This window comes from Oryctolagus cuniculus, chromosome 15 (genome assembly GCF_964237555.1).
Source record: "Oryctolagus cuniculus chromosome 15, mOryCun1.1, whole genome shotgun sequence".
Taxonomy (NCBI): Eukaryota; Metazoa; Chordata; class Mammalia; order Lagomorpha; family Leporidae; genus Oryctolagus; species Oryctolagus cuniculus.
The window spans coordinates 8,729,709-8,745,182 of NC_091446.1; the positions used below are offsets into that span (position 1 = coordinate 8,729,709).

At 56.9% G+C, this 15,474-nt stretch overlaps 1 protein-coding gene across 2 annotated transcripts in view; it reads right to left on the reverse strand.

Annotated features, from left to right (window-relative positions):
• The window catches only part of BTBD16 (BTB domain containing 16), a 49,211-nt gene that overhangs the window by 21,973 nt on the left and 11,764 nt on the right, over nt 1–15,474 (reverse strand). For both annotated transcript variants that reach the window (XM_051824318.2, XM_008270613.3), the window contains exons 5-10: nt 15,257–15,400; nt 13,232–13,321; nt 12,077–12,191; nt 9,926–9,995; nt 8,378–8,508; nt 429–548 (exon numbers count right to left, since the gene is read on the reverse strand). In XM_051824318.2, coding sequence (XP_051680278.2) covers nt 429–548; nt 8,378–8,508; nt 9,926–9,995; nt 12,077–12,191; nt 13,232–13,321; nt 15,257–15,400 — 670 coding nt within the window. The remainder of the gene's footprint in view (nt 1–428; nt 549–8,377; nt 8,509–9,925; nt 9,996–12,076; nt 12,192–13,231; nt 13,322–15,256; nt 15,401–15,474) is intronic.

Below are 15,474 nucleotides of genomic sequence, written 5' to 3' on the forward strand. Positions count from 1 at the left end.
TGTTGAGACACAGAGCTTGGAGAGTTTGTAAGTTCAGAGAGTGTGAGAAAGTGTGTTAACGCTATGAAACCTCTGTACCTTCAAATACTTTTTCATTTGTCCACAAAACCCAGAATCTCCTTCGCCATCTAATGAAATCTAAGTGGGAACGAGCTGGTGTGACTTAGGCATCCTGCTCACCACCAGACGCACACGAGGTGCCAGGAGCACTTCACGATTTTGTACTCTCCAGCTGCGTGCAATGCGCCTGTCCCAGGAACTGCATGTTTTGATGGCATCCCCTAATCTTGGGCCCCACAGAACAAACAGGAGCTCCTGCCCTCTGTGTGAGGCTATGATGCACTCAATCGCTGATGCATCCCCGCACGACGTCAGGAGCAGAAAACCAGCGTCCGTGCGTCTCCCCGGCCACACCGAGCCGCCCTTACCTGCTGAAAAACGTCTGCATGGCTTCCAAGTTGGGAATCGTCTGGGCTTTTTGGTTTCGTTGCAGGAAGACCCACAAAAGTGTTGTTTTCAGAAGATGGAACTCACTAAAGGTGAACAACCTGGTCAAAACAAGAGATTGCAAAGACATTTTAGGAACAGACAAAATCACACTGTTGGCAAGAAAACGCAGTTCCAAGTGAGCTTGGGGGAGGGGTGGGCATTGAGGCGCAGTAGGTCCAGCTGCCACTTGCAGTCCCGGCATCCCTTATTGGAACACTGGTTCGAGTCCCGCTGCTCCGCTTCCATCCCAGCTCCCTGCTAATGCAGCAGAGGACGGCCCGAGTACTCGAGCCCCTGCCACCCACGCGGGAGACTTGGATGGAGTTCCAGGGCTCTTGCTGTTGTGGCCTGAAAGATCTGTCACTCTGCCTTTCAAACAAACAAATAATAAAGAAATTTGCTTGCAAAAGTGAGCTTAAGAAGGAGGCAACACCACCCTCTAGAGTGTATCAGTGGCCTCAGAGAGAAGGTCCCTCTGATAGCGAGTGGCAGAGCGCGAGTTGGCTGTCCACAGCCTGACCCTGGGGCCCGAGCTTTCGCCCTCCCACTGTGCCGTGTTTAATGAGCTCCCACCATGTGTCAGGTGTTCCCAGGATGCGCTGTGCTCCCTCTCTATTGAATCCACACAACCACCCACAGAGCTTGGATGTGATCCTTTTATGAATGCAGAAATGCCATTGACCCTATTTTTATTTAAAATTTTAGTAGTTGTAGAGCCAGCACTGTGGCATACAGGATAAAGCCGCTGCCTGCAGTGCCGGCATCCCATATGGGCACCGGTTCTAGTCCCAGCTGCTCCACTTCTGATCCAGCTCTGCTATGGCCTTGGGAAAGCAGTGGAGGATGGCCCAAGTCCCTGGGCCCCTGCGCCCGCGTGGGAGACATGGAAGAAGCCCCAGGCTCCTGGCTTCGGCCGTTGTGGCCATCTGGGGAGTGAACCAGCAGATGGAAGATCTCTCTCTCTCTCTCTGCTTCTGTCTCTCTGTAACTGCCTTTCAAATAAATAAATAAATCTTAAAAAAATTAGTATTTGTTCATCACAGCTTTTTTTTTTTTTTGCATTGCTTTTGATTGTAAAACATTGCACAGACGCGTACCTGATGACCAAGCTTCTTCAATGGCCCCTTACAGTTTACACCTCAGGTGAGGGCCTCACCTTCCTCACCCTGCCCTGGCCCCGAGTGACAGCTGAACCGTGAGCTTCCTCGGCGGCTCAGTTCTGGGCTCAGACCCGGTCATGGTCAGGTTAGCATCTCCGCTCTTGTGGGCCTTCCAGCTGCCTCTCCTCATGTCCGAGTGGCAGGGACAAGAGCTGCTCAGAGGACGGGGGGAAGACCAGGCTGGGGGACACACTGCGTGGCTTTCCTGTAGCAGATGTCACCAATCGTCACACACCCAGCGGCTTGAAGCAACACAGGGCTGTTCTCTCACAGCTCCGGGGGTCAGAAGTACAAAACGGGTCGCACTGGGCTGAGATGAGGGGGGTCAGCTGGGCTGGGCGCCTTCTGGGGGCTTTGTTTTGCCAGCGCCTAGAAGGGCACCAGCGTCCCCTGGCTGGGGCCCCTTCCGCCACCTGCCAGTCTCTCTCTGGTTCTGGCTCCTCTGCCTCTCCCCTCTTTATGTTTAAAGGAGCCTTGTGATTATATCCTAGATCATGCAGGGTGACCTTGGTGTTTAAAGTCAGCTGATTAGCAATCTTAATTCCACCTGCGGCTGTGACGCTCCTTTGCTGTGCAGTCCAAGCACACGAGGGATCCCTAGAAAATGCGCTTTAGGGAAAATCATGCATGGACCTGAAATTTTTCTGTTGCACCAAAATGAAGTTATTTAGACATTCCCTTTTCTACGAACTCTTTGAGGTATTCTCAGTTCCTGGGGCTTGGCAGTTGAACATCAGAAAGATCCTGCAGGTCCCAGGCGCCCAGCACAGGGCGTGGCTCACCACCAGGTGCCCGGTGAAAGGCAGCTCTGACTTCCCTGGGGCAGGGCTGGCCCGGGGCCAGAGCCCCCACTGTGCCTGCAGCTGCGTGGGGTCTGTCCTCAGAAAGGAGCCACGCCAAAGACCCGCTGCTGCCCCCTGCCACGTCAGCTCTGTGACGTGGGGACAAACAGCTCCTCCAACAGCCTCCGGCGCCCGCATTAGCTAAGGAGCCATTTCCGCGAGTTGGTGTCACAGCCTCTCCGTTCACCGCCAAAGCATTGGCTCTAAAGGGCAAGGGCAGTGTCAGCCGCCCGCCCCTCACGCCGCTCCTGGGCAGAGGAGAACGGTCGCCTTCCTCTTGTTTGGTTTCCGGGCCGTGGGCTTTGACCCTGGCCAGACAGGACCAAGTTTGTCACTGTCTGGGCGCCAGCGGGGAGACTGCAGAGTCACTTGGCGTGCTGTCCCCACAAATTGCACTGTCAGCGGGCGGGGGCCGGGGGAGGGGAAGCTGCGTGACTCCCCTGGCAGGTTCCACACTAGAGGTGCCCGGACGGTTCTTGGAGATCTTGCCAAAGAGGCACTGGCAGCCACGGCGGGGGGCAGTCGGGGTTCCGAGTATTTGGGAAGCATCCGTCGCTGCAGTGAGGAGCCACAGGGAGGACGTTCCAGCACCTTGCTTTACCGGAGACGTCCGACGGCCTCAGTCACCCTGGAACTCATGGCAGTGCCGGGTCTCCCTCCCTCCCACCCACCCAGGCAGGCCACAGGGCAGGGATGCCTGGGATCACGGGTGCTCACTGGCAGCCACTGGAACACAACCGAGGTCTGTTCTTTAGGAGAAAAGAGCGCTCTGCACAAAACAGTGTCCTCTATTACGGCTTTGGAGAGAGAATTGTATCTAAACAATAAAAGCCCCTTTTGAATATGGACCCTGGTGAAAGCTGGCGCATGTGACCAAGTTCTGAACAAGGGGACCCATTGCAGCGTTGCTTGTGGCAAATGACAGAACAGAACAGAAGGGCGTTAGGACGGGCATGAGGAAAGATTGCTGTGTGTTCACTCCACAGAGCCCCGGACGCTGAAAATAAAGCGAGCTGATTAGATCCAGAAGCAGGCGCACAGGCAGGACACACGGCCGCTGGGTGCGGAGCTCAGCCTGTGACAGCGGCTCTGAGGCTGAAGCCCTGCCAAGCAATCCGGGTGTTATTTCTGCCTGCACAGGGATGTGTGAGAGCGTGAACACAGGAGTCGGAGCCACACAAGTTCCTAACAGCGACTTGATCGTCTTTAGGAGGGGATGGAGGGAGCGAGAGAGGCACCGAGGGGAACTTAGGTGGCGTCGGCTTTATTGGTGGTGTCTCACTTTTTTTTTTTTTTTTTTTTTGACAGGCAGAGTGGACAGTGAGAGAGAGAGAGACAGAGAGAAAGGTCTTCCTTTGCCGTTGGTTCACCCTCCAATGGCTGCCGCGGCCGGCGTGCTGTGACCGGTGCACCGCACTGATCCGATGGCAGGAGCCAGGTACTTATCCTGGTCTCCCATGGGGTGCAGGGCCCAAGCACTTGGGCCATCCTCCACTGCACTCCCTGGCCACAGCAGAGAGCTGGCCTGGAAGAGGGGCAACCAGGACAGGATCCGGCACCCCGACCGGGACTAGAACCCGGTGTGCCGGCGCCGCAAGGCGGAGGATTAGCCTAGTGAGCCGCGGCGCCAGCCGGTGGTGTCTCACTTGTAATATACAACAAAATGCTGCCGTCTGTTCATCTGGGGGAGTGATGACTACTGTGTTTTGTAGTACCCGCCAACCTATGTAAGCTTGTCTTCAATAAAAAGTGATCATATCCTCACCGATCTTCACCCCCCTTAAGAAACACGAAGGCCTTACACAGAGCACAGTAACACACTAGTAATATGACCGTGGCTTTGAGGCCACTCGGTCTGGGTTCAAATACCAACCCTCCTGCTGAATGAGGGGTTTCAGGCTAATCCCTTTGCTTTCTGTCATCTCCATCTGCAAGTGAAAAACCGCAGAGAGCAGCTGCCACTGTAGGAATTAGTCTGGAGTGTTCTGTATACAGCTGGCGCTCAATGCTACTTTTTTTTTTTTAAATTTTGACAGGCAGAGTTAGACAGTGAGAGAGACAGAGAGAGAGAAAGGTCTTCTTTCTGTTGGTTCACCCCCGATGGCTGCTACAGCCAGCGCTCTGCGCCGATCCGAAGCCAGTAACCAGGTGCTTCCTCCTGGTCTCCCATGCGGATGCAGGGCTCAAGGACCTGGCCCATCCTCCACTGCCTTCTCAGGCCACAGCAGAGAGCTAGACTGGAAGAGGAGCAACCGGGACTCGAACCCGGTGCCCATATGGGATGCCGGCGCTGCAGGTGGAGGATTAACCAAGTGAGCCACAGCGCAGCCCCTCAGTGCTACTATTAACCAGGGAAGGGCTCGCTGCAGGATCTGTTCCATTGAGATGGGAGCCTCTTGGTGTTCCAGCTGCCAGGGGGCAGCATCCCAGCCTGGAGGGAAAGCTGGGGACAGGGTGGACACGGTGGCTTTTCTTAGAGAATCCTGGAGACCTTGCGATTCCTCGGACCATGAACAGGGAGAACTGGAAACTCGGAGGGATGCTGTGCCCCCTTTTGTGTAGCAGCAACGATGACTCTGCGGTCTCTGCCCTCCAACGAGCAGCAGGAGCTTGGCTTCCAGGGAAACAGAGCTCGGAGTGAAGAGTTCACGACAGGAGAGTTAGCAGGACACCGTAACCTCACGGTGACCTTCAAGAAGAAAATTACTGAAAACCCAGCAAATGCCCAGGAAACTAAAAGCAAACCAGGAGCCCAGGAGGTCGGGAGCACTGTGTATGCTTAACCCCGAGGGGTTTACAGAATGGAAAGCAAACCCCAAAGGAAGGAAGACGAGGTCAGAGGAACTCCGGGCAGGAACGACTGATGCCCAGAAGCTGAGGCATCTGCCGGGAAATGGATGTCATTGCAGACACCCACGGCCACGCGTGGGGTGACGGCCACGTCAGCGGCAGGAGCGGCAGCTATGTGCAGCCAAGGGGCGCCCCCTCCCCGACCTCAGGCTGTGCTGTTTCCGCAGGTCCCACTCTGGCCACAAGGCTCCCCAGGACCCCCAGTCCTCACTGGGTTCTTGCACGCTGGGAAGGAAGCCCCAGGCTCCTCCGTGAAGGAGGCGCAGCGCAGGATCGAGGGGAGGACGTGGACTTTGCAGCCAGAGGAGCCCTGCCCGGCCCTCTTTTCTTGGGGGTCAGCACTGCACCTCCTGCACGGGGGTGGGGGGTGGAGGGGGGTGTGGAATTGAAAGAGACAACACATGCAGCACAGCACAAGCCAAAAGCCAGGTTCTCATAATCAGGCGTGGGCCGAGGTGCCAAGCCCACCAGCACCCTAGGAAGGGGAACCCCCTCCTGGTTAAGCATCTAACAGGTGCCCCTCTTCCTGTGTTCTCTGCCGGCCCCCTACTTCAAGCTGCAGCAGAGGCGCCCCCTTAGATCAGCCCCAGATGACGTGGCGAGTCTGGGGAGCTGATGGCAGGGTCACCTCCACTTGCCCACCTGTGGCACACGGGCCCTTACGTGCCTGAGGCTGAGCAAGGCCCTTCTCTCCTCGAGCAGGATGGCCCTGGACAGTGTGTGTAGAGGGGGGCGGAGAAGCAGAGCCCGTTTCCCCGTCAGTCATGTCTGCCCCGGCTGGGGAGTCTAGACACCTAGTGCGTCATGCCCTTGACCTCTTTTCCTGCCCAGCTGGTGTTTTGTTGGCATGTCCCATGGCCAAACTTTCTGGCTGTGGTTAGACGTTTTTCCCCTCTTTTTTGGTTAAATGTTCCTGGGGGCGGGGAGGGGGAGACAGCTCAGCCTTTCCAAGGGAGGGTCTGTGTTGTGAGGAGCCTGAGAGACGCCATGTTTATCTGTTCTGCAATGATTGTGTAAGACTTGCTCCATCGGAGGGCGGGGAAAGCAGAGGGGACCAGAGCACAGGGCTCCGGGAATTCACTGCTGCCCCGGGGCTGCCCTGGGGCTGGAGTCCCCACGGTCTTGTGAGATACCATGGTCTCCCCAACACCAGGACTCTGTCCCACCACTACATGGCTCTGAACACAGAGGCGGCCACACGCTACCTGGTCAATTCAAACTCACAGCAGAATAAATCTTCCCAGATCCAATTCTGAAATGAGAACACTTCCACCCACATAAGCACGAGAGAACACTGACTTTCTAATATACCACTAAGATTATTTTTTTAGTAGAGTTTTCACTTTTGAAATTTGCCCATAGGGAACACAATTGTCATAACCTCACAGAGAGGACTAAGAAAGTTTTAAAAGAGTCTCAAAAGGAGACACAACACACAGTCCTCTGCTGGCTCCTGCAGTGGGCGGGGGGGGGACTGTTGTGGGGGGGGCTGTTGTCGGGGCAGTATTGATCAGTGGCATTAAAGTATTGCATCGATATTCAGATTTCTTCAACGTGATCACTCTCCTGTGATTAAGCAAATTCTTTTTCCTGGGAAATGAACTCTGGAGTAAAGGATCATGCCGTAAGCATGCCAGAGATCACATGTAAGCAAACACAGCAGAGGCTGAACAATGGGGTGACTCAAGGCAAAGGGTATATAGATATTTTCTGCTCTATTCCTGTAACTTTTAAAGATGGAAATCATTTCCAAGTAAACATTTTCTAGAAGACTAATACACACAAAGTTCTTTTGACTTGGAAATTTCATTCCTAGGACAATAACCAAGATAAAGATGGACACACGTGGGGCCAGCGTTGTGGCATAGCAGGTAAAGCTGTGGCCTGCAGTGCTGGCATCCCATATGGGCACTGGTTCTAGTCCTGGTGCTCCTCTTCCCATCCAGCTCTCTGCTATAGTCTGGGATAGCAATAGAAGATGGCCCAAGTCCTTGGGCCCTTGTACCCACATGGGAGACCTGGAGGAAGCTCCTGGCTCCTGGCTTTGGATTGGTGCAGCTCTGGCCGTTGCAGCTAATTGGAGAGTGAACCAGTGGATGGAACTCACTCACTCTCTCTCTCTCTCTCTCTCCGCCTCTGCTTCTTTCTCTGTGTAACTCTGACTTTCAAATAAATAAAATAAATCTTTAAAAAAAAATGGACATACATTGAAGGATGCTGGCCAAGGAGCTATTCATGTTGGTGACACACGGAGTAACCCAACAGGCCGTGTGCTAGGGGATGGGGCCGCAAAGTCCTGGAAGGAAAGACGGCATTTCGGGCAGGCAGATCAGCGTTCAAGGAGCCCCCTTGTGGGTGAGAACCAGCGGGAGGTCTAAGGAGGGTCCTTGTGGCTGCCTCATGGTGCAGGAGATGGAGAAGGCAGATCAAGATCCAATGGCCCCGGGCTCGAGTGTGGTTGGAAGGGCTCGGAGGAGGACACTGAGTCAGAGACCCTGCAGTGGTCCCAGTGAGGTCGCGGGAGACTGGCCTCAGGCTGGGGCTGGTGCTCAGAGGAGGAGAGCCTCGCAGAGAGGGGCTCAGCGTGGAAGCAGAGCCGGCCTCATGGCTGCCGTGAGGTCACAGTGGCGCAGCGAAGGGCAGGCGTGGAATGTCTGGGTCTAGAACTGCTCGGTGAGGACTGGGGCTAAGCACAGGAACCGACTGGGGCGGGGGTGGGGGGCTTTTTCCCCTGCCTCTCTGTTTCCCAAAACAATGGATTAGAAACAGTCGTAGGCCATACAGTCTTGGGTTTTCTCACCCAGGTGGGTAATGAGACAGGAGGCACCCAGAGGGTCCCTGCAGAGGGGGAGCATGAAGGGAGCCTCTGCCCCAGGGCATGCACGGGACCCCAGGCTGCGGGCCACGCTGTCCATCCGAGGACAGGATGTGGCCACGTGCAGCAGGGTGTGACTGCAGCCCTGTGGGCCCCTCCCTTCCTGAAATGCCCCCATCTCTGCCCCCCCGCAGGGGAGCGCCCCCAGAACCGGCTCTGACCTGGGCGACTTCAGCACCTTGTGCAGCAGCTCCTGTGGGATTTTCCTGAGGTGGACCTGCATCCCCACCAGAGGGACCAAGTTCATTTCCAGCCACTTCTCACAGGCAGTGGTGAGCTGCTCCTCCTTGTACTGAGGGGAAAAGGGGGAGGGGAGGGGACACCGGATGAGGAATCCCTGAACTGGCAGCACCCTCTGCTGGCCGGCCACGAAGCCACGCCAGGTGTGCGCCTGGGGTGGGAGCCCCACGCGGCAGATGTGCACCGGCAGTAGTGACCGTGACTCAAAATGCTGCCCTGGTCACTGCAGTGCTGTGGGGTCAGCTCACTGTTACCCCGACTTCACCACCGGAGAAACGGAGGCTCTGGGCTTCTCGCTCTTGCCTGGGGTCACACACAAGCAGCAAAGCTGGGCACAGACCCAGGTGGCCTGACCACGGACTGTGGGTGCTACACTGCCAGGGCTACAGTCAGTGACTGACCACAGAAGGGCCCTGGGCATAGGCGGCTGAGGCTCTTATGTGCACACACATTAAGAGTGAGAATTAGGGCCAGGTGTCCGACACAGAAGTTAGGCAGCCACCCGGGACACCCACATTCCCTATCAGAGCGCCTGGGTTTGAGTCCTGCTCTGCTCCTTATTCCAGGTCTTGCTAATGTGCACCCCTGGGGGCAGTGGGTGACAGTGGCTTAAGTAGTTGGGCCCCTGCCACCCATGTCGCAGACCTGGATTGGACTCCCTGCTGCTGGCTTCTGCCTGGTCCAGGCCCAGCTGTGGTGGGCATTTGGGAAGGGAACCAGTAGATGGGAGATCTCTCATTGTCTTTGTCTCTGTCTTTCACATAGAATAAATAGAAGTATATTTAAGGACAGGGCAAGTGGGAAAGGCTCCCTGGAGCAGGGGACCTTGACAGATCTTCGCACACTTTGTACATCTCAGGGCCCGGGGCCTTTGAGGGGACAAAGCGCTGCTGAGAAGCTGACCGGCACGCAAAGGCACCGCGGAGAGCGACTGACCCCAGGGAGGGGAGGAGGGCTCACGTGGCTGCTTTCACAAACAGGCAGGGAAGGTCCTTCTAGGTGATAAGAGCGCATGCGCTGGAATGTTCCACGTTGTGAGTGCCCCTCCGGGCCCCCGGGCAGCCTCACAGAGGGAGCTGGAGTCCGGAGGCCTGAGCTGTGGGCCCAGCACGGCTGCTCACTGCCCTCTGATAATGAAAGCTGCCTTGTTATTTATTCCCAGGCTGGATCCAGGGTCAAGATTGCCCAGTCCAGGGAAATCATCCTGGAAAGTTTTTGTTTTTTGATGAGAAAGGCTGGGCTGCCCTCCCAGGTGCCCAGGTGCCCAGGATTAAGGTCTTCCTACATTCTGGTGTTAAAGCACCCACTTAATTTATTCTAACACATGTGTTCCCTTGGCCAACTAAAGCGCTGCTCGGTCCTCGAGTCGGTGCCTTTACGTGGATTCTTTCGGAGATGGGCCTCGTGGGAGAATCCCAGAGTCCGCGGTGCTCTGGGAGGGGCCCCGGGCCCTGCCAGGCTGCTCTCACCTTGCAGCCAGCCAGGTAGAAGTTCTTGATGCTGCTTGACGTGAGTCCGTTCATCATGATGGCCACACACCTGTGGGGAGAGACCTGCTGCAGCTGGTGGCCCTCCGGGCTGTCCCCAGAGGAGCGGGCAGCTTCAGGGAGCTTCGTTCAGCTCCAGGATGGCAGGGAGACCTCCAGAGGGAAGGAAGGGAGACTTGTGTGCTGAGGGACGTTGGGCCAGACCAGCGAGGTCTCACACAAAGGCTCTGGGCTAAGGGATGAGGCCAGAAAGGATAAAGTAACCTTGGCAGCAGGCAGCAGCGCTGCGGCTCAGAGCAAAGCGGCTCAGCTGCCTACTCGGGGCTTCCTCTCAGCCAGTGTGGCCCCTGGCTGTGCCTGCGCACCGCTCCCTGTACAGACCATCGGGGCACTGGAGGGGACTCCAGCCCTGGCCCCTCTGCACACAGACGGATGCAAAGAGCAACTTCCGGATGAAAATTGCGGTCCTTTCTCGTGACCGGGCCTTGCGTACTTGACTCACTCACTCCTTAAGGACAGGTTTATCGTGCCAGGCCCCAGGCGAGGCCTTTGGTATGCAAACAAGGCTGAGGGGCCTGGGGCAGGAGGTGACACATGTGATGTACATGTATAGACCGATTCCCACATTGTGGAGGCCGTGGGCCTGGGGCTGCTGGAAGGCCAGTTATCTGCAGACCTGGGCCTGGGCCCATCAGCCTCAGGCAGGCCCAGGCCTGCTCATCCAGACATGGTGGATGCACAGTTCAGACCTCAGTGGCCATCTGGACAATTTTATCATGAGTGGGAGCTCAGCTGAGGCGACCTCTAGGGTCTCCTCCAGCACCTGGCACCCCTCCCCCACACCCCAACCCTCACCAACCACACCATCAACCTGGCCTTTGTGCAGGTGGAACAAGAGACAAAGTGACCATCTCATCTGAGCAAAGCAGAGACCACAGGGTTGGGGTGCAGATTCTGGGGCTCCTGGACCTCGCTACTTGGAAGTGGTGAAGCCTGGTGCAAGATATACAGCCCTCCAAGCTTCCGTTTCAGTCCTGCCCCCTATAGCGGCAGGGCGGATGGACGGAGGGGATCCCTGCAAAGAGCTGGAAGAGCAGCTAACTAGCCAGTGCTCCATCTCTAAGCCCCTGGTGCCAACACCCCGAGTGCCCAGCGGAGTCCCGGGAAGGGGACAGGACAAACGCTATGAACTTGGCTTTACAGGGGCAACCACGGAGGTTCATGGCGAAAGGGGCAGCTTACTGCAGCTGGGCCCTGACCCTCCTCTCGGGCTCTGGGTTGCTCTTGACTCTGCAGGCAAAGTTCAGTGGCGCCGGAGACTCTTACCCTCTCAGAGCACTGCCGTGGCTGCCTGGACACAGGCAGAGGCACAGAGACCATCACTCCCTCATGATGTCCACACCCACCAGCTCTCCAGCTGTCCAGGGCCCAGGTAACTCTGGTTGGGATGAGGATGCTTTCCCATCTGGTACCAGCCCACCTTGGTGCCTCCAGGTCCCCCAGGGTGGGGTCCCCCAGGACAACCCAGATCTGAATGCCTGGGAGAAAGACTGTGTCTCCAAATGGGCAGGCGTGGTTGCAATCAATTTTGATTTTGATCTTTGTGTTTTCCTCTCTCCCCGGAGATCTGCAATGGCCACGTGCAACAACAGAAACACTGTGTCTGAAAGGAGTGGGGGAAGAGAACAGACAGAGTGGGGAAAGTCGACTTCCTCCCCATGGCCAATTGCTATGCATGTACTCTGTGGAGAGAGGAATTGTTAGCCAAAGATAAAAAGCAGTGAAATCGGTAGGCCAGCCTGGTAGGAGGGCTGCCTGGAAGTCACTTTGTGCACCTGCTAAACCTCCCGCAGTGGTAAAGGTGCCCGCACTTGCATGCCATTTCTGTGAGCCGAGTCCTTTGGCTACAGGAGCACACTGCTGGTTTCTGCAAAGGGGGCACTGCTCCACGATGCGCTGAGAACACGCTTGTGTGGATCACGGCCTCGAATCCTTTTCAAGTTCAAAGCTGTGCTTAGCTCAAAGGGATCCCAGTGTCTCAGCCAAGCGGAGAGAGACGTTCTGTGCCGTGGGCCAGGAAGAGCTCTCCTGGTTTTGCCCAGTGCCAGTCCAGGCCCCTCCCCGTCTCCTTACCTTTGAAACAGGTGGCTGAACTGGAGGATGTGAGCGGAAGCCAGCACCCCCAGCACGTCGTTCAAGTCGATCTCCACCTCGCTCAGGTACAGGTGCTTCAGAGCCGTGGCAAAGGCTGGACAGGCAGCAGTGGAGACAGCGGTCAGCTGGGGCTCTGCACACCTGGACACCACCCTCAGCCCCCCTCCTGCTACAGAGACATCGTGGGTGGCCAGAGACACTGTGTAGACAGCATCCAGGCTGTGACGAGCCGGCTTCCAGCCCTGCCACAGGACTTGAGATGAAGCCGAAGCCAGCTGAGCCCCTGCTGAACGAACGCCCCTTTGTCCCTGTCCTGAGTCTCAGCCTTGGGGTCCTCTCCTAACCTGGGGTCTGTTGCCTGTGCAGGAATGGGACAGTGGGCAGTGGGCAAGTAGGCGTGTTTTTCTCTGACACCTACACGTAAGTAGCTTAGAGCAGATTTTCTATTTCATCTAATACTTGAAAAACAGTCAAAGACACTGGAAAGAGCTGGGAGAGGCTGATAGTTCAGGGGTGGACTGCCCTGGCGAGGGCCCAGAGGGGCTGAGCTTTTCCCAAGTCCTCTGTGGTCCCCGCGCAGAGCTGTGCAGCTGGTGCTCAGAGGACGCTGGCTGAGGCCGGTCGCTTCCTGACCCACGCTGTCCTAAGCCCACGCTGTCACAGGATGTCACGCACACTGCATTCACACGCAAGTCTGTTCCTGAAAGGGGTGGGGAGGTGAGCCCCAGGAGCGGCCTGGGGAAGCCAGCAGGGCTCCTGGGCAGGGAGGAGAGGGTCAGATGCTGGCCAGGAGCAAGGGTGGACCTGAGGGCTTCCCTGGCTGGTGTGACCATGGACAGTGTGGCTCCATAGCTGCTGGATCTCCCTGAGAAGCCTCCTCAGCTTCTTGCCACTCGCACGCCCCTCGTGCCCCCTGCCCAGCGGCCAGCCCTCGCATCCCACCTCCTGCCGTGGCTCCGAGTCAGCCCAGCCCTCGCGTCCCTTCTCTGTGCACTGTTCTGGCATCTTCGCTAAGGAAGCACCGGACACTGCATCACTTATTTGTGTTTTGTTTGCGATCTGTTTGTTCGTTTTTAAATCTGAGAGGACCGTTGGTTCAAAGACACTCTCAGAACATGAAGGCAAGTACGTTACCGACTCTAGTGACGGCTGGGTCATTGATCTTCAGGTAAATGGTCATCCTCTTCATCGGGGACCTCTCTTTGATCTTCCTGGGCGATTGATCTGGCAAAGGAAACCAGGTAAGGCCGCATGGACGGCGGGGCGGCCACAGCCAGGGGAAAGTCGGAGGCTCGCGTGGCCCCCCACACAACTCCTTCTTGCTATTGAGCTTCTCTGGTGGCTGCATTTTAAAAATAATTGTTTATTTTGAAACAGTGTAATACTCATGGAAGTTGCAACAATAATACTGAGTTCTGTGGACCTCTGCCCAGCTTCCCCTACTAATCTTATATGGCCACCATGTGCTGTCCAAACTGGGAAACAGATGCTCACTGATCTACAACCTTAAAATTAACTAATTAATAAATATTGTAGCTATTTATTCCCAGCACTCATCCCCCTCTCAGGCTCCCGTCTCTCAAGAGGCCATGAGCAGTTTGAGGGGAGGGAGTGGGCCTCGGCCATTCCTGCACCCGTCACCGGGGCAGGTCAGGCATGAGATGGGTGGGCTGAGGACGAATGTGGGACTGGGGCACCCGCCCAGCGGCTCTTGACACCTCGCCACGAATAGGTCTACACACTGGGGAGGCTGCCACTGAGGAAGGGCAGACGGGGCCCCACTCACTCACCGCTGTGCACCTTGGGCACAGAGGCCACAGCCCCACACCCTTCCCGCCCCTCTGCTCGCTGTCCCCTCAGCTCAAGTGACCCCTCGTGCAAGGCAGCACCCCACCCACCCCTAGCTTTTATTCTTCCGGCAGACTAGAGGCACAGTGGCTGCCGTCACACCCCATGTCTGTGGGGTGTGAGCTACTGGGCAGGTGCACGGCACACACTGCCGCTGGGGAGGAGTGGGCTGGAAGCTTGGATCCCATCATTGCGAGCTCAAGGCCCCAGGAATGAAAACAGACAAGAGTGGGAGCCAAACACATGTCTCACTTCCCAACCGCAAAGACCGGAGAGCAAGGCGACAACAGGCTCCTCGGGCTCCCCTCGCCAGCCTTGAGCGCTGGGCACCATTCAGGCTCTCACTCAGCAAGTGGTCATCCCGCACCTGCTGAGGGCCGGCTTTCATTGTCCTCCCAGGCACACCTGCAGGGTCACTTTGTGCACGCCACAGGCTACCCGTCACCCCCACGCAGGGAGACAACCAGACAGTGCACCCGGTGCCTGGCAAGGAGCAGGCAGCAGGAGGTGGCCGTCAGCACCAGAGCGCTCGGGCCATCCCTCAGGCTTCTGTGCTACTGGCTCTGCCTGTCTGTCCCCCCATCCCTGACCGGCTCCTTGCACGATGCCCAGCTTAAGCTAAGCACACAACATCTCCTGAAGGAAGGAGGGAGGGTTCTCAAGTTGGAGCAGGCAGAAGACAGAGAAGTTCCACATCACCCCCAGGGCAGGTCAAACCCCAAAATTGGGCAGGAAAGGAATAATTCGACCTCTGAGGTTTTCCGAACCCAAGATTGTTGGTTTGTGTTTAAGGAGAGCTGCCGTTGTAGAGCTTCCGACCTTCCCCGGACGTCAAGGCTGCGTGGTAAGAACGACTTTCCCATTTCATAGCTGAGGAAGTCAAGGTTGGGTCACGTGGTGAGCCTTGCCCTCCACCACCAGAGTGGTCAAGGTCTTCAAACAGGGAACCAAGTGCCACGTCTCGGGGTCAGGAGGCAGGCGCCACGTCTCAGGGTCAGGCGACAAGCACCATGTCTCAGGGTCAGGCAACAGGTGCCATGTTTCGGTCAGGTGACAGGTACCATGTCTCGGGGTCAGGAGGCAGGTACCACATCTCAGGGTCAGGCGACAGGAGCCACGTCTCAAGATCAGGTGACAGGAGCCACGGCTCAGGGTCAGGCAACAGGAGCCACATCTCGGGGGTCAGGAGGCAGGTGCCACGACTCAGGGTCAGGAGACAGGCACCACGTCTCGGGGGTCAGGCGACAGTGCCACATCTCGGGGGTCAGGAGACAGGTGCCACATCTCGGGGTCAGGCGACAGGCCCCGTACCGTGCAGAATCCTCTCCACGTCCTTCGCGGAGCTTCCTGTGCCTTGGGCCAGGGCCGCTAAGTACAGCTTGGTCAAGGTCTCCGACTGGGAAAGCTGGGACCGATGGAGATCCCACTTGGAGCCCATGCACTCGAGAACCACATCTGGGGAGAGAGCAGAGCTGAGCGGCTGCTGGATGAGGTCCCGCCCCCAGATGCACCCACCCCCCCACTCCCTG